Genomic DNA, 18,449 nt, shown 5'->3' with positions numbered 1-18,449 from the left:
AAAACAGAATTTGTAACGGGACGTATGACCAAGTCTATGGATCATTAGTCTGTCTTTATCTTTGAGGACACCTTATGTGAGTCAGTGACTGTATCCTAACTTGTTTCAAAACAGTTTATATCCTCCAACTAATGATGTGTTGGTCTTTGAGTCTTTTTATTAAATAATATACATATATATACACACATAAGGATTTTCTTAGGACCTTAAAAATATCATATGTTCTTGAAAGGCTAGGATGTACCTCAACACCCTTGAATTAAATATTTCCTGTATAATAGGATTTTCAAATCTGTGCCTAGACCCAAAGCGTCTCTCTCTCTCTCTCTCTTCAGGAGATTATAAGTAACAGTTTGGATATGGCTTGAAAACATGGTACCTAGAGGCACTTACCTTGACAATGAAATCTGCTGTGAGTGGCCCAGTCATTCTCAGTATCTCTTTGTCTGGAAATTTCTGGAAGTCCACACTAGAATTGTCCACAAGAAAGGTGCCTGTCGAGCTGAGACTGTTTTCACCTTTAGCCCCCTGTAGGGTTTTGGTTTCCAGATCTACACAGTCAGACACATATAAAGGAGAGAAAGATGTTCCCAGGGCTACCATGGACCACATGCAAGCACATTTCATAAAACAATCTAAGCTATGTAAGGGAGAATACCGTCCTTTATGTGGCTGACACAGTTGAAATTGGGATAGAAACAAAATTTATGGGCATCTCTGGATCACAGAAGAGCTTATGTTGCAAATGAAATTATTTTAAAACTCCTTAGCCAAGCATTCAAGGCTCCCAGTCAAAAAATCTTTGACTCCCGATGACCTCATTTGGGTACCCCACTTTACCACCATCCTACTTCTTTAGCTAAACCATCTCCCATACACAACTTATTGACTTCAGTCTCTATATGGCTCTCTGTCTAGACTACCCTCCAGTTTTCTTTTTAATCCATGTGATCCAGGGTGCCTCACAGAGTTTCCCTACGCACCCGTGCAGTTTCATAGTCACGCATTACCTTCGTGTATTTGTACCATCCGCTTTCTTACCGCGTGTGTGCTGTGGCTCGCCATGAAGAAACGATAGTAATGAGGACAAGGAAATCACCATTTTTTTAGTTCTCTTTTTAAAATCCTGCTGGTTACCTCATATAGTATTATGTACATACACGATCTTTTGTAAGTGCTTAAGAGAGAAAGAACTACTTGATTCCTGGAGCATTCCAACCTGAATTTGGCCAATGACAAGGGCGATGAAACATCTTTTGTTGTAGGAAACACGAGCAAGCTGGGGTTGAAGGTAATTAGGCCGTGTATTTCAGAGCAGGTTAAATGCTCATGTGATTGAGAGATGATTTAGAATAACTTCCCAGTGTGTGAAGAGGGATAGACTAAATTTAATGGTTTCTGGAGCTCTTAGCTTTAGCAGGGGTTCTTCAGAGAAGGACAGAGGCCAGGTGAGGTTCTGGGTCCTCTTACTCCACATTCGACCAGAATGACTCCCTTCTTCCATGTCTTACCAATTGGGGTTCTGGGATAATGTCAGGACCTCTGCAGGTACTAAAGTACCTGGACTAGATTATTCCAAGTGTTGTCTACCTCAAGCAGGAATACCAACAGAGGAAGAACGTTGGTGTCCAATGAAATGCCCCCAACCCTCAGATGAAGTCTGTGTAGCCCTTCTTCTGGAGTAGGTCAGGCTCCATCCCCCTGCCCTAGAGGAGAGAGGTCCTCACAGAAGAACATCACGCACATCAAAGGAGAACTGGAGGGGAAACCACAGCTGTTGTCGTCAGAAGAACGCCAACAGCACGGGATCTCCTTCCTTTAGCCTTCATTCCTCAAGCTGCCTTATGTGTACGGGTACTCACGTGCAGCTATAGCTGCAAGACATAAATCTACTTAGTCTGGGAAAAATCCTGGGGGTCTGAGTCTGATTTGAGCATCTGATTCAGATTTATCACCAGGTCTCCCAGCTGTACTTCCCAAGGTACTTCTGATTGAAGATAAGCTGGGACTGGACCAGACTGCCTAGTCTTGTTCTGGTTTGGCCCTAAATATTTCAGGTTAGTCCCATATTAGACCAGCTTCCGGGAGGTAAGTGCAAAGGCTTGCAAGAGAAACAAGGTGCCATTTATTCACATATATATTATATTATATTATATTATATTATATTATATTATATTATATTATATTATATTATATATTATTATATTCCAGATACACCAAACAAAAAGTTTTTAAGCTACATGTATGTTGTCAACAGTATGTCTGTTGGGGGGGGAACAAATTCCATTTTGCTTTCCATTTTTTATAAATATCATCTGCTGCTTCACCCCTTGAATTCTTGGGACAATCAAAGCCAATGAGGCTCATTCTTTAGCTTCTTAGTGATCACATAATCCAGAAAACTGGGAGGCTCATACATTTATAAAAATGAACTTCCTCTTCAATCTATTCCTTTGGGGTCTTTCTTCTGCATTGAGGAGTCAGTCCCCCACTTGGTGATGATCTCTGCCTGGATGTTTTATTCTAAGCGGGCCTGTCACTGCTCAGAAAAATACTGTTTTTGAGTGGGGTTGTTCCACGAGCGGTTACCTCTGTCCAGTCCTCCGGGGGAAAAGCAAATCATCCGAATGGTGCTAGTGTACACACATATATCATCCCTTGACATGTGAACATTATATTTTGGGGGGCTGTTCAGGGTTAGAAGAGAACTTGGATCCATATAAGGTGACTTATCAGCATCTTCTGGCTTTGCCTGAACTGTACCTTCCTTATTCCTTTCCTTCACATGACCCCTCAAATCCCGCCTCGCCCATGAAACGTATTTATTTTTATTTTTAGAAAGACTATAGTAGGCTATCTGAACTTTCACAGGCTCCAATTTATCTTCCTCTTGTTTGTCTTTCTGGAATGATTTCATTTATAATCCAATTGCCAAAAGATAATGCTTGCTACCTAAATTGGTTTCCTAGGCATGTGTGTGGGAGGGGAGAAAGGACAGAGGATGATAGATGGTTCTTTAGGAATCCAGGAACAGTCACAGTGGAGGAGATCAGAAATGCTCAAGGGACCAGCTGAAGGGAAGTCTTTCAGGGGAACTGAATTTTGTAGAAAATACAATGTATCCTCTTATACCCCTTCCCTGGTTTATAGCCTATAATTGTCTGCTGGTAATTTACAGGTCTACATCTAAACAATAGTAAATGCTAATAATAAAAAGATGTGGCTGTTTACTACTGCCTCGGCATGACTGAAGATAACAAGACTTTCTAAATTCTGGTGGGGCCATGCTACCATTTGATCTTTAGGGTTGTGATTACCCATCCATCCTCAATCCCAGTGGCTATCTTCAGTATATGAGGGCTCTGTACTGTCTTTCATACATGGGATGTTTAATCATACCACTGTTATTTTCTTTAAATGCCGAGTTAAGGTTATTCGGTGCTTCTACACTCCCCTAAATCGATAAAGTAATGGAACACAAGAATAGGAAGAAAGAAAGAGTGAAGGTGAGGAAGGCTGGAAGGAGGAGGGGGGAAAAAAGGAGATGCGAGGCAAGAAAAAGACTGAGATTGATTGGAGAGGAAGAAGAGAGAGAACTGAGAAATAATATTCACAAAAGCATAAACATGTGCTTGACTTACGAACAACCTATTGGGAGCATCTATTTTGTGTTTTTCAGGATGAGTGTGGTTAGAGATAATTATCCTGAGGTTTCTGCTATCTCATCAGGCAGCCAAAAGATAAACAGAAGCACTCAAAATATCATATTATGATAGAGTAGAAAGATTTGCACTTCTGTATTTTAATCTCTTCTGGGAACAAAAAATAATAGTGACTAAAATTCCCAATACCCAGAGGAAAACAACTGAGTTTACTTACACAAGTGATCAGGTCCTTTTAAGACGAGGCGAATATGTCTACTTCCATACGGGATAGCAACCACAGTATCATCCACTAGAGAGAAACAAAGGGATCGCTTAAAGGCATATAATTTGATACAAAATTATCGATCAGCTCCTATATAAAGGCACTGACTTACATACTCCCCTCAATGACCGTCTTCTTCTAAGTGTTTGAAATAGGACATTGACATTTGGGAATCAAAATTTCCATTTTCCTCGAAATAAAACATGCCAATGAAGCGGGTCACTAGTTAACTTTTGGCGGAACTGGCCTTTTAAAAAATATATAAATTTTGATATATTGAGAAATGAATTCGCAAGTTTCCATTTCTCATTTTAAAACCTGGTTTTACATTGCCAAATTTCTCCACGTTGCGAAAATGAAAATAAATTCCAATGTTCAAAGGAGGACTGTATTATATCAAGATCTGAATTTCTCTCTAGCAAAGTAACTATCTTGGATTAGTAGGAAAAATAAGAATAGGAGAATATATATTTGTTGTTAAATCTCTCGAGGGCAGAACTCATGCCTTCGAGTTCTTCAATATCCTTCACTCTACTTACGTCTAATACTGTATATAGTAAGTGTCTCAGGAATGGTTATGAACCTTTCCCCCCACATACCCTCTCTGCTTGAAAATTAAAAAAAAAATTTTTTTTTTGGCTAAATCACAGCCAAATTTAGAAATAGGTTACTTTCACCCCACTTGCAAATTGAGACTCAGTTCATTGGAAGCAGTACCTACTTTTTTTTTTTTTTTAATTAGGGGTATATTTTATGTACTGCAAACACATCACAGGCATTCTCGCTTGTGACATTTGTGACAACAATACCTCTCATTTACATGCCACTGGAGAGTTTCACTTTCTAAATTACACCGTTTACTCCTTCACCCAAAGCCTGTGACATAGGCAAAGAGGACGCTACCAGCTCCATTTTATGATGACAAAATGAAGCCTCTGAGAAGTCCAGGGAGCAGCCCATGGTCAAAAAAGAGGAGGGCGTTCCAGAAGACAAGGGAAAAAGCAGGTATTTTAAATTCACCAGCATATTCAGAAGCTCTGCGGGATTCTTTGTTTCACACATATTTTTCTGATAGTATGCATTCTCATGCTCTCATTGGAAAAATTTAGTTCCAGGAAGAGTAATCTTAAAAGGTACCCAATGTTCTGAAACTTAACATCATCCTGTCTTCAGGAGAATCTGATTTCCGTAAATAAACTTCAGAAGTTCCCTAACTTCTCTGATCCTTAGTTTCCTCATTGGTAAGACGGGGAAAATGACACTTACCTCACAACATTGTTGTGAAAAGATAGAGATATTGATATCAATATATAGATGTATATAGCCTGGAACAGGAGGCATTTTGTAAAGGTTACTTCCCTCCCTCTCCTCCAAATCTCCTTAAGGACGGGAACTGAAAGACTGTTTATTTTTACTATGTTTTTAAACCCTCCAAGGCCCCAGCTCATAGCCAGTTGAATGAAAAAGAAGAATCATATACTCTCAATTCTTTCCCTAAAGAGGTTACATTTATCAAGTTCTCTCCAATGTTGACTATTCTACTCACACTACAACCTTCTCGTGGTTTTTAATATCATACATTGTTGAAGAAAAGGCTGAATTTCAGAGAGCCAAGACTTTGTGGCTACAAGCACAAAACATGTAAGGAGAATATAGAAAAGGAACAAAAAATGTTCAGACTGGGCCCACAGAGCTTTAAATGTCTCACATAAAGACACGGATTTTTAAGTTTACAAAAGAAACTCAAAGCAGTTAAAACAATGGGATTTCTGGAAATAGAAAGTCTTTGTTTATCCACAGGTCAAATAAAGGGCAAGTAAAAGGGAAGCTTTCTGTTTGGCTCTGCAACGCTCAGCGGCAGACTTCTGACCCGCACACTACTCGGGCGGCCTGCCTCTTGTTCCGTTGAGCCACTCGCATTCCACGCACTGGGGCATTAACCCTGGCTTCTGGCTGATGCCTCAGCCTTTGTAAGCTCCCCAAGGAAGATGGGGAGAAACCCAGGAGGGTACTGGGGGAAGAGACTAGGATGGAGACAGGAGATTGGGCCAGGATGGAATGTCTCCCGATGCCCTTGTGCACCTGCGTCGTCAAAGAGAAATAGGGAGCATCTCAAGCTGGTGCCAACTTGAAGAGTCAGCAGCACAAGGTACAAGAAGTACGGAGAGTCGTGGTCTGTCCTACGGTTCTGTCAAGGGCTAATGGACAACTGGCAGCTCCTCAGGCAATCAGCAAGTTCATTACTTTACTCCACAAATATTTTTTGAGTATCTCCTAGTGTTAGGCTCCCTCCTAGGTACCAGAGATTCAGTGACAAAAAAGGCCAGCAATGCAGCAGCCCCACAAAATGGTTCAAGGAAAAGGGGCCCAAGATAAAATATGTGGAAAAATACCACATGCTAGACCCTGCTCATGGAAATTCATAAAGCACATTGGTTTCTGAGAAGCCCTGAAACAAAGAACCTCATTTCATTCTGTTTAATCCAGTGCATCCCCAAAGTGTTTACCCAGAGAATATACATATACATATACATATATATATATACATATACATATATATATATATATATATATAATCTGTTAACACCAGCTGATACATCTCAAAATATAATTTAAGAAACGGTGATCTTAATTTGACAAAAAGATAGGAAAAAATTGATTTTATATTCTTCATGTTGATAAAAAGTCACTCTTCGAGTTGGATATGTATTAATAATTGTCTCATTTGGGGATAAATTCTCAATAATTACAGATGGGCTGCAGGATTCTTCTATTTGGATTCTATCACAGTAGTGAGCACAGAATGGTGTTTAAGACACTTGAGAATGTGTGAGCAGTCTGACTTTATCACCCACCTCCTTAGTGATCAAGTCAATAGGTCTGACTGGTGGGGCAGACTGGGTACACCCCCTCTCACTGGGCCTCACCTTCCTGTGGGTGCCCTTTGCTACAAAGGCACACTGCTCTATGCTCAAGTCCATCTGGCCTAATCTATTCCGGCTTTGTCGACAGAACCATGATGCCAATCGTCAGGACATATTTCTAGGTTATTAATCAGCAATTGTGGAAGACCTGCTTCAGAGATCAGATAACCTCTTTCTCAATTAAATTGATAAGCTTTCCATGGGAATCATAAATGCTGTCATTTCACAAATATGGGTTGCAAATGCCCTTTCTCAAGAAAACTGTTCTAAAGATTGTACCTAAAATATTTCCTCAAAAAATCCACAGCTTTCTATCGAATATTTTAGATTTTTCAATCTCATCATATGTGGACTTTTCCGTGTCATTCACTGCTGTATCACAGAAAGGTCATAATGATAATTTTTGAAGAGACAGGATTTCCTATTTTGATATCTGAGCTTGCCTTATTTTTAGACCCATTGATGTTAATGTTTTTAAGGAGTCCTCCCTCTAAGTCTATGGGACTGGTAATTTTTTTTTAATGGAAGAGTCATCATTAATGCGGTTAGCTACACATAAAAACAGCAGTACATACAGTCTGCCAATCTTGAGGAGGTTTTCATAAAATATTTTTATCTTCATGCCAACTTCATTACTCTTACAATATAGCCAATGAAATAAGTTGAAGGTGAGCATTTGAGACCTTCAACATCTCCCCCCGAGGTTATTAGTCATTACACAATGGAAGACGTATACCCAACAGGTGAAACAAGATAGATCTTCCCTGGCTGTTGGGAATTTCATCCTAACAGTTGTGCAGGCCAAAAACTTTGGAGCCATGCTTGACTTTATATTTACATCGAATCAGTTAGAAAATCCTATTGCTACAAGAATCAAAATACCATATTTCATGGCTCTAAGAGGAACAACCTCTCACATTTTAACATATGTGACATCAGAATGCATCCCGTAATCAACGGTGCATTATATTCTTTCTCACTGAGGCCGTGATCCTGCCGTAGTTATCTTTGCCTGCACACCTGCTAACACCAAAACGACCACTATCGAACTTGCAAAATGGGTGTCAGCAGCTTGGGAGACGATTCTAAGATAATAGTGGGATACCCTTATTTAGCCTCTTGGAACGAAACCGTTGTGGGGGGTGTAGGGAGATGAGGAATCAGAAGTGCTTAACACCATGGCCAAAGTGGGAGTCAAAAGCAGGCTCGCTGTACACAATTGCAGACCTGAGCTGACAGCCCAGCATCAAGACTTTTGGTTCCTGACGAGACGGAATAACTGCACCCAGACTTAGTTTTCTGCTGGGAAACAACCAAAAAGTCAGAAAATTATATAAAACCGTGGCTTTCAAGACACTAGATATCAAGCAAAGAAGGGCAGAAATCCCCAAGAATCAGGAAACAAGAGAGGTGAGCCTTAACACTGCCCTGGCTTCCTGCTTTGACAGACTTTTCCGGCTGCAGCTTAGGAGGTGGGAACCCCAAGCCTAGAGGATTCCCTGAGTTGAGGAGACAAAGTTGAGAATCCAAGAAGATCAAGGTGGCTAGAGTTTGAATGACAGATTACCAGAGGGAAGAGAGCTACACAGAGAGACCATTCTGGAGATTTAAGAGCGTCTTCCCATCACGTTGTACACTTCAAATGGACACAGTGATGTATGTCAATCATTTCTCAAGAAAACTGGGAGAAATATTGACCTGACATAGAAAAAATACTTCTGTGACATGCTAATGATAAATGCTATTATATAATTTTAAAAAATTATTCCCTTTGGTTATATGGCGGCATACCCATGCTAATCAAGACATGCATATAGAGAAACTAGCTGAGGCTGGGAACATAACCACACAAACAAATTATAGAAATGACTATCTGGCATGCATATAGGGCTGGGAATAGTATCTTAACCACTAGCCATGCTAGAAAACTTTATAATTCATGGGACACTGAGCAGTAGAAGGGTCCTGCCTCAGCAGCAGGGGACAATTAGCACCAGCCAAACATGGCTTTGGACTTGCCAACCAAATTTTAAGACCCGAAAGGATCAAATTGATTCCAAGTAACTTCACTGCTTCCAGAACAAAACTGAAAAAATATTTACAGGTATACAAAAATATCTAGTATCCAACAGGATAAAATTTGTAATATCTGGAATCAGGTCAGAAATTACGAGGCATGCAAAGAAGCCAAAAAATTTTTTCCTGAAGAAAAAAATCAGTCAATTGAAATGCAGGATAGACATTAAAATATTTACTATAACTTTATTCCATAGGTTCAAAAACTTAAGTACACACACAAAAAGATCTTCAGGCCCAGAGAATTTCAATTGTGAATGCTATAAAGCATTTAAAGAAGAAATAATATCAATTTTATGCAGTCTTTAAAAAAAATAAAACAACAGAGGAGAAATCACTTCCCAACTCACTTTATGAAGTCAGCATTACACTGCTATCAAAATTAGACAAAGATGGTATAAGAAAAGGATCCTACAGACAACTATCCTTATGAGCATAGATGTAAAAAACCGTCAAACAAAATACTGCATTTCAGATCCAGTGATGCATACAAAGAAGCAGAGTTTATCCCATGAAAGCAAGGCTGATTCTTTATTTGAAAACCAATTAATGTTGCCCATCACAATGAAAGTCTAAGGAAGAAAAACCATATGATCACAACATTTGAGGCAGAAAAAGCAGGACAAAATTCAGCATCCATTCATTATAGGAACTCTCAGCACATTAGGAATAAAAAAGAACTTCCTCAATGTGATAAGTTATCTGCAAAAAACCCTACAGCTAACTTCATACTCAATGGTGAGAAATCGAATGCTTTCCCTCTTAAAATTGGAAATGAGATGAGGATATCCACTCGTGCCTCTTCTACCCAGCATCACATTGGATATCCTTGCCAGTGCATTAAGGCCATAAAAATAAATAACTGGTTTACAATTTGAAAAGGAAAAAGTAAAACCATCCTTATTTGTAAAACATGATCGTTTATGTAGAAAATCCAAGAACTCTCAGAACTAAGAAGTGAATCAGCAAGTTCGCAAAATACACAGCCAACACACAAAAATAAACTAGAAATATACAATTGGAAATTGAAATAAAAAACAAAATGCCAATGCAATAGGGCAAGAAAATGAAAGAGGTACACATTTAACTAAAATAAAGGACATGTATGCTGAAAACCAATAAAGGCCTATGAAAGGAATGAGAGAAGACCTAAAGAAATGGATAGCCACGAAGTGCTCATAGGTTAAATGACTTAACATAGTAAAGATGTCAATTCCCCATATATCAATCTTTAGAATTAACAAAATTGTAAATCAAAATTTCAACAAGATTTTTTTTGGATTTGGACAAGCAGATTGAAAAATTTATATGGAAAGGCAAAGAAATTACTATAGAATAGGCAAATGACTTTAAGAAGGGTAGAGTTGGAGGGATCAAATCACTTGATTTTGAGACTTCCCTTAAAGCTAGAGTGACAAAGACAATGCGGTATTGGTGAAGTACTGACGCATAGGTCAGAATAGAGAGTCCAAGAAAAGGCCCATGCAGAAATGGCCAGTGGACTTTTGACAAAGTTTTAAAGGCAATTCAAAAGAGAAAAGGACATCTTTTCAACAAATGGGGCTGGAAGAATTGGACATCCTTATGCCAAGAAAAACTAACCTAGATATATCTTATAATACTGAGATATACCTTACACAAAAATTAACTGAAAATAGGTCATTGATGTAAAAGCCAAAATATAAAACTATAACACTTTTAGAGGAAAATATAGGAGAAAATTTGTGACCTGGGATTAGACAAGGAGTTCTTATGTACAATGTTAAAGGCATAGTCCTAGCAAGAAAAAACTGACGGCTGGTCTTCATCAAAAATAGAAGCTTCTGCTCTGTGAGAGCTAATATTAAGCCAGTTTGGGGGGGAAAAAAAGCTACCTATGGAGAGAAAATATTTTCAAATCACACATCCAGCAAAGGACTTGTACCCAGAATGCAAAAAGAATTCTCAACATTGAATGGTAGGAAATCAAACCCATTTAAAAACTGGGCAAAGGACTTGAACCTACACCACATCAAAGAAGAAATAAGCACTTCTATAGTAGGCAGTATAATTTTACCCTCTTGCTCTGCCAAAGAGGACCATGTCCTAATCCTCAGAACCTATCAATATGTTATGTTACATGGAGAGGGGGAATTAAGATTGCCGGTGAAACTAAGACTGGTAATCAGCTGTCTTTAAAATAAGGAGATTATCTTGGATTATCTGGGTGGGTCCAATGTAATCACAAGAGGTCTTTAACCTGGGAGAGAGGCAGAAGAGATCAGAGGTAGAGGGAGAACTAAAGGTTTTGCACTGCAGGCTCTTAAGATGCCAAGGAACATAGACAACCCCATAGAAGCTAGAAGAGCAAAAAATCAAAGAAAATGAATTAGCTCCTAGAACTTTCAGAAGGAGCACAGCCCTGCTTAACACTGTGAATTTATCTTAACAAGACCCATTTCAGAGTTCTGACCCTCTAGGACCATAAAATAATAAATGTGTTGCTTTGAGACACCAGGTTTGTGGCAATTTGATACAGCAGCAACTGGAAACTAATACAACATGAACAGATATTCTACATCATTAGACAGTAGGAAAACGTGAATTAAAACAACGATGAGATACTACTATGCGCCAATTAGAATGGCTAAAATAAAAAATACTGACAATATCAAGTGACGGCAAGAATGTGGAGCAGGTGAAACTCTTACACACTGCTGGTAGAAATGCAAAATAGTAAGCACTCTGGAAAAAAGTCTAGCAGTTTCTTGAAATGTCAAATATATACCTACCATATGATCTAGCCATTCATCTCCCAGGAATTTACGCAAGAGATATGAAAGCATATGTCCATGCAAAAATGTGTACATGAATGTTCATAGCACCTTTATTTATAAGACCTCCAAGTGAAAACAACCCAAATGCCTCAACAGGTGAATGGATAAACAACTGTGGTATGCCCATATGCTGGGATTACGACACAGCAATGAAAGACAATAAACTGCTAAATGCTACAACATTTAATGAATCTCAGAATACCTATGGTGAATGAAAGAAGCCATTTAGACAATAGTATATATTATATAGTTCCACTTATATAAAATTCTGGAAAATGCAATTAAATCTACAGTGACAAAAAGATCAGTGGTTGCCAGGGGACAGGGCCAGGAGAGCACAAGGGAAGGATTACAAGGGGCACAAGAAAACTTTCGGGATGATGGGTATGTTTGGTTTCACAGGTGTATGCATGTGTAAAAATTCACAAAGTTGAGCACTTTAATATCCAGTTTATTGTATGGCATTTATACCACAATACAGCTGTTTAAAAACAAAAGAGTCCAGTACCAATGGATTTTATTTCTTCTGTGAATTCTTTTTAGCCTCTTTGCATTTCAAGAAATATGACGAGAATGTGTTTACCTCAGGGCCTTTGTACTTGCCTTTCTCTATGACTGGAATTCTCTTTCCCTTGACTTCTGCATGGTGACCTCGGATCCTAGTTCAGACGCCATCTTATCAGTGAGTCCTTTCCTTACCAACCTACTTAGTATTGCAACTCCCTGTAACACCCTCGGCTGCCAGCTCAGCCTTATCTCCTATTCTTCTTCCCTGCTTTACTTTTTTCCAAGACTCCTATCACCATATGGCACCACATTTTATTTAGTTTTTGTTTTGTATATTTTTTCTGTCCATCCCTCAGGAGTTTTGGGATATCCAGGTGATTTCAAAACACACAAATTCATATGAGAGGTTTGCAAAGCTGGAGACATTAAATTGAGAGCAAATAGACTGGCTCTAGTTCTAAGTATATTGCATATACTTGGAAAATATGTAATAGGGTACAAGCCAATACAATTTGCAAGAAAGTGAGCCTTTAATTTCAAGAATCAAAAGTTAATGCTAGTTAAATTTATCCTTTATTGTTGTTGTTGCTGTTGTTGGGCTGGTGAAGTTGAAAAGAAGTGACCAAGCAAAATGGAAAGATTGAATGCTATCAGTGGACAGCCTTTTCCTTTAAAAAGGGGGAAAATGGGCCTTGATCTAGCTCTCTTTCTTGTCTGTATTTGTATTAGGCAATTACACTGTCTTTTGATACAAAGATGGTTTCTTTTTTATTTGCCAGCAAATGGCAGCCATTGGATAAGTTCCTCCTACTTCTCTTTTTCCTTCTGGCACTTCCCGCCACGGTCTTTCTCCACTCTTCTGTTTTCTCTTTGTTCCCCCAAGGCTTGATAACATTAAAAAAAAAAAAAAATCTTGGATATAAGTTCAGAAGAAAATGAGTTCAATGTGGGGAATCCGAGTGCTAGGAGTTCGCAAGAGCATGTGGCTGGCTTACAGTGCCTTTTGGCAGAGCAGAGGGGAGAGAGCTGGCACAGGTCCACCAGGCCTTCACGGGTGGAGCGCGGCTCACCTGGCCAGCACCCTGGGCCCCGTAGAGTGGTCTAATCTTCCCTGCCTGTGGGTCACCTCGCAGTCTGTAAATAGAGGCTGGAAGGTTCTTCTGGGGTGGAGAAAACGTAAACGAGGCAGTTTGTTCAGCATCTGCTATAGATTGTGGTGAGGTGCGTGCATATGTTGGGCTTTATTGATATAAATCGTTTTGTCATGCGGCATCATCAGCGCTCAGGTAAATGAATCAATTGCATTTTGTCATTATGGATAATCATCAGGCTGTGTGCTATAGAATTTACCTACCCTCTGTCTTGAATAGAGCACTTCTCATTGAAATATCTATTTGCAGATCTGGGGATGACTTACAGCTCTTAATTTGCTTCGGTTTGTTCTTTCAGAGCTTCTCCACGTTATTCCAGCGATTGAGGCCCCAGAAGTCCCTGATGACCCCCTAATATCTATCCAGGCAGAGTGTTCAGGGAGAGGGCATGAGTGGGGACGGAGGGAGGATCCCCTACCCCTAAGCCTGCTATACAGCATTTACGGCACAAAAGCAAGCCATCTCATTTTTCTGCGTCTAGCAGAAATTCCTAGATTCCTAGATAATGAGCATTGATTCAATTACATGACATAAATAATTAGAAAGATTTGAACTCTTCCAGGATTTCTTAAAGTGTTCTATAAAAGTGACTTTTTAAATGCAACTCCCCCCCTCCCAAGTATCCCACCATGACTTCAGAGATTTACAAAAGAATTATGCCTCTATCCTCTGGTTTTCATCTTCCAAATTCTTTAATTTTTCATCGTATAGAAGACGCTTCTATGAAACACACGAAAGAAAAAAAAATCTCACCTGAATGTACTATATCAATGTCTAACTTACCTCATCCTTCATTCTCTCTGCCAGAGTCTTTTTTTCCCCCCAGATTCACATTTTTCACTGCCGGCAGGGGTGTTAGCATGTAAAGTTCCCTAAGCTGGTACCTCCAATGTTTCTTGTGTTTAAAAGTCCCTAGTCTTTCTTGCTACCACCTCTTCTTCCCTAGATCCTAGTCCTTTGGGCAAACTGCCTGTTCCTGACTTCTGGGAAGAGTTCTTTAGTGTCCGCTGCCTTTTTTCTTGACCAACAAGTCCATTTAAAGCCACAGACCCTGCCAAATGTCAATTGTCTTTTCCCAGCTAGTCAACAAATAGAAGAAAACCACATTCAGTAAAAGATATGCATTCTCAGTTCCCAAGGAGGAGAGACATGTGCAACAATACTCAATCAAAGATCTCTTGAAGGATTCTGGATAATGGCAAAATTTGGAGACAGTCTACCGAGCAAGGTCAAATTATTCTTTGAGTATAAGAATTGCCTTATTTCATCTTTTTTGATGCAGCACTTAGAGCAGGGATTGTCACAGAGGACAGTGTTTTGTAAAATGATCTGGGTCGCTGTGTGACCGCGTGGTTGTCTTAGGTATCATTAGACATGTGCCATCTACCCTAACAAGACCCAGCTGGGCAGACATCTGAGGTACTTGTCTTGATCCATCTAATTGCTTTAAAATGTCCCACCATGAAAATTATCAGCAAGGCTGTGGGACAGTCCAGAGGACTGAGTAAGGACTTAGGCTCTGGAATCGGACTCTGGGCTTGAATGTTGGCGCTACCATTTTAGAGTTGTGTGGCTCCGAGCAAGTCACATCATCTGTCTCAGCTTCAGTTATCTTGTTCATAACATAAGGATAAACAATGCCTTGCTATAAGGTTGTTATCAGGATAAAATGAGATGATCGTGCGAAGTTCCCGGCACATACTGTATAGTAAGCATACACTCGTTGTGCTAGTATAGAGAGATTAAGACATGAGGGTCAATACGTGGCTTCATATAATCACTGTCCGATATTAATTCTGAAAGAACCTGTGATCAGCACCAACCAAAGGTCATTTTGTAAATGAAGACAGTAGGAGTGAATTTGTTTAGATTTACACATTCCCCCTGCTATATCCCATCGGGTCATCAGATTACGTATCAGGCGGAGGCTTGGGTGCAGTCGGTCCTCATGGTGGCAAGCAAGTCTACGTTTGTAAATAGAGTGTATTTTGACCCACATGTACTTCACTCCTGCTGCACCACCAAAGAAAGGTTTCCTCCTTGGGGTTGCCATGGGTTACCTGACTTGTTCTACCTAAACTAATACACAAAGCAGGAACCTGAAGCTTTCTATAATATGTTCAGACCCGTCTTCATTTTGGTGGTGGCCTTATTCCTAGCTGCTGAGGGGAGCCAGCACGACACCGGGAGATATTAATCAGCCCACAAACCCCAAGATTGCCCCATCTCTGTAGTGTCTTACATTTAGTTGCGGAGAGCTGGGATTTATACTGCCCTCGGACCAGCCGGCAGGTGGACCCATCCCCGTTGCAGACTCCACAGTTATCCTCCTTGATGGTGCTTCCCAGCTGGTGATCACAGCCAACAATCTAACAGGAAAGAGAGACGTGTAATTCAACCAGGTGCCTACTGTAGGGATCCATCGTGAGGCCCATGGCCACTCAATGACCCTCCCTTCATTTTTGAGGAAACATAAAACATGCTTCCCATAGAGGGGAATGAATTCAGCTGGAATTTCAATCAAGCTAAGGAAGAAAAAAACAGAGCATAGACAAAGATGTTTTTACAGTTCAAATATATAAACAGAAAGAAGGGTGTGGGGAGAGAGGGAGAAAAAGAGAGAGGAGAGAGAGAGGACAGAGGCAGGCAGTGGAGAAGAAAGGGAGAGAGGAAGATCCTGACCTATTGATATTATTAATTAAGAGACTTAATTAAAAAATCATTCCCGGTGTCAATAATTATGATTCACTAAAATTACAAAAATACAATCGTGAAAGGAAAAATTTCATGTTCCATATTTTTCCTTAGACATAAGCTGTGTAAGAGTAGGGGTTTGGTATGTTAGGTCCACTGATGTACTCCAAGCGACTAGCATTGTGCTGGGCAAACTGTCAAGCCCTCAATAGAAATTTGCTGAATGATAATGGCAGGCGAGAATTCTACCACTGAACCACCAAGGCTGCCGAATGATAATGAAAATAGTTTCTTTTCTAGCTAGCACTTCAACCAGGAAAAGAGAAACAATCACAGAACCTGCCCACAGAAGCAAGATTATTGTATGCGTGTGTGGTAGGAGAAGAGGGTTGACGTGGAGGGCAGCAGAGATAACCAATACTGAGGGCCTCTTTTCCTGGCTATGTCCTGCCAGGCGCAATACAGGTATCTCATTAATTCCGAGAACGATCATGTAAGATATCTCCATTTTAGAGCTGAGACCATGAACCTGGCCAAGGTCACTTTGCTAATAAGTAGCTGAGTTCTAAGAACATCTAACTAAACATTATGCTTCGTCCAAATCAGGCTTAACAAAATCACAAGCCCTCATCACGTATATGGGCAAACTCATTTGTGCTTTTCCTCTTTCCTTTCCAATGTTCAAGTTAAAAAAATGCAAATCCAAACTGCATCAGGTTGTACTTCTATAGCTCTGTTTAGATCTATTATCAAAAGATGTATTCTGCTTCCAAATGACTTCAACTGCTGTCATTGACAAAAATAAAATGAGAACTGTAGTGACATTTGAAGGGGCTTCTTTCCAGAAAGTCCCCACAATTCATTCTGTCTTCCAAAAATCCAGTTGTTAATATGACCTTTCTTTGAGGCTTGATTTTCCTTTTTGTAGTTTTAATTAATAATTGCAATCACATGTTTAGGCAAAGGTTCGAAAAATGCAGTTATTTCGCATTGCATTATATATGTGGTGTATTTTTTAAATGTGGTAATGTGTATTTTTTTTTATACACAGGCATACAGGCATCTTCATGCAGAGCCAACACATGCTGGCTTAAGAGTTCACTGATGTACCTCTACGGACTTGGAGTAAAATTATTTTCAAAATTTTTATCTGTAGGTGAACCCACACAGGAGCTGAGTAATTCCATATTCACTCGTATTCTGAACACCATGTGAAGTGGGAGTAGAGCAGTAACTTATTTACCACCACCACCCAAAAAATCGTTTAACCATTTAGCCAACAATGATCAGGATCTGCTATAGGCCAGGCACTGTGCTAGGAGCAAAATCCAAAGGCGAGTTTAAGCACGTGAGGGCCTCCCCTCAGGGGACTTAGAGTCTAGTAGTGGACGCACATAGTCAAATCATCACACACGATAAATGTAAAATGATAATCATGAGACAAACTATACAACCCAGATACATGATACTCCGAGAACATCAAATATGGAGAATTTGATCTGGTGAGAGAGGCCAGAGAAGAATTTCCTGAAGAAGAGTCTTTGGAGCTGAGATATGACTGAGGTGCCAGAGTTCACGAGACAAAAGGGAGGTGTTGCGGTGAGGTGTACTGCACATTTTGGGCACGCACAGATGCCAGCTACTTCGTAAGTAACCCAAAACCAAAGTTGGCAAAAAAACAAAAACGAAAATAAACAATGTCAGGAGACTAAACCATATGATTGCCTTAGTAGGGTCAAATCCTTTGAAAAAAAACATGGCAATCCTAATTTTGGCGGTATTCAAAGAATCATTGACTCAGCTGTTGTTCTTTGGGGTTGGAAAGAGATGACCTTAATCTTGTAAGATACTCAGCACTATGGAAGGGTGATAGGCAGGGGGCATGGAAATTTACACTCTTAGGTGTATCAAATATAACTATGTTTGTTCCTTACAGAAATTTCAGGTTTCTCAAAGGACTCAACTTTCTCTGGAAAATTTTTAATGGTCTCTGATGTCTTTAAAGAAGCCAAATAGGAGATTACCATGAAAATCTCTCTCTAATCCTAAAGATTTCTTATGGCTCCAAAGCCATTTTGAGAAAAGAACAATTCAGCTTCACAGATCCAAAGTAACAATCCATTAGGGTCAGCTAAATAGAAGGTGACATTCTTTAAGGCTAACTTGACCAGACCACCAACTTAGTGCCCTTGATGTAGGTTTATGGACCTCAGGATATGAACCAACTGAGTTCTAACTGGGCTTTAACTTCAGAATTGAAAAGACAAACATCTCCCTGACACACTTTTCCCCCTTTGTATCAATTCCTTTTTAAGCTGCCAAAATATTCTAACTCAATTATTTTTAAAACATGG

General features: G+C 39.7%; 1 protein-coding gene across 1 annotated transcript in view; it reads right to left on the bottom strand.

Moving 5' to 3' along the window:
- The window catches only part of ADAMTSL1 (ADAMTS like 1), a 376,065-nt gene that overhangs the window by 231,593 nt on the left and 126,023 nt on the right, over nucleotides 1-18,449 (bottom strand). Inside the window, exons 5-7 of the mRNA XM_040631464.1 lie at nucleotides 15,644-15,770; nucleotides 3,880-3,954; nucleotides 394-551 (exon numbers count right to left, since the gene is read on the bottom strand). Coding sequence (XP_040487398.1) covers nucleotides 394-551; nucleotides 3,880-3,954; nucleotides 15,644-15,770 — 360 coding nt within the window. The remainder of the gene's footprint in view (nucleotides 1-393; nucleotides 552-3,879; nucleotides 3,955-15,643; nucleotides 15,771-18,449) is intronic.

This window comes from Ursus maritimus, unplaced genomic scaffold (assembly GCF_017311325.1).
Source record: "Ursus maritimus isolate PB19 unplaced genomic scaffold, ASM1731132v1 scaffold_17, whole genome shotgun sequence".
Taxonomy (NCBI): domain Eukaryota; kingdom Metazoa; phylum Chordata; class Mammalia; order Carnivora; family Ursidae; genus Ursus; species Ursus maritimus.
This window is presented reverse-complemented; position numbering and strand designations above follow the sequence as displayed.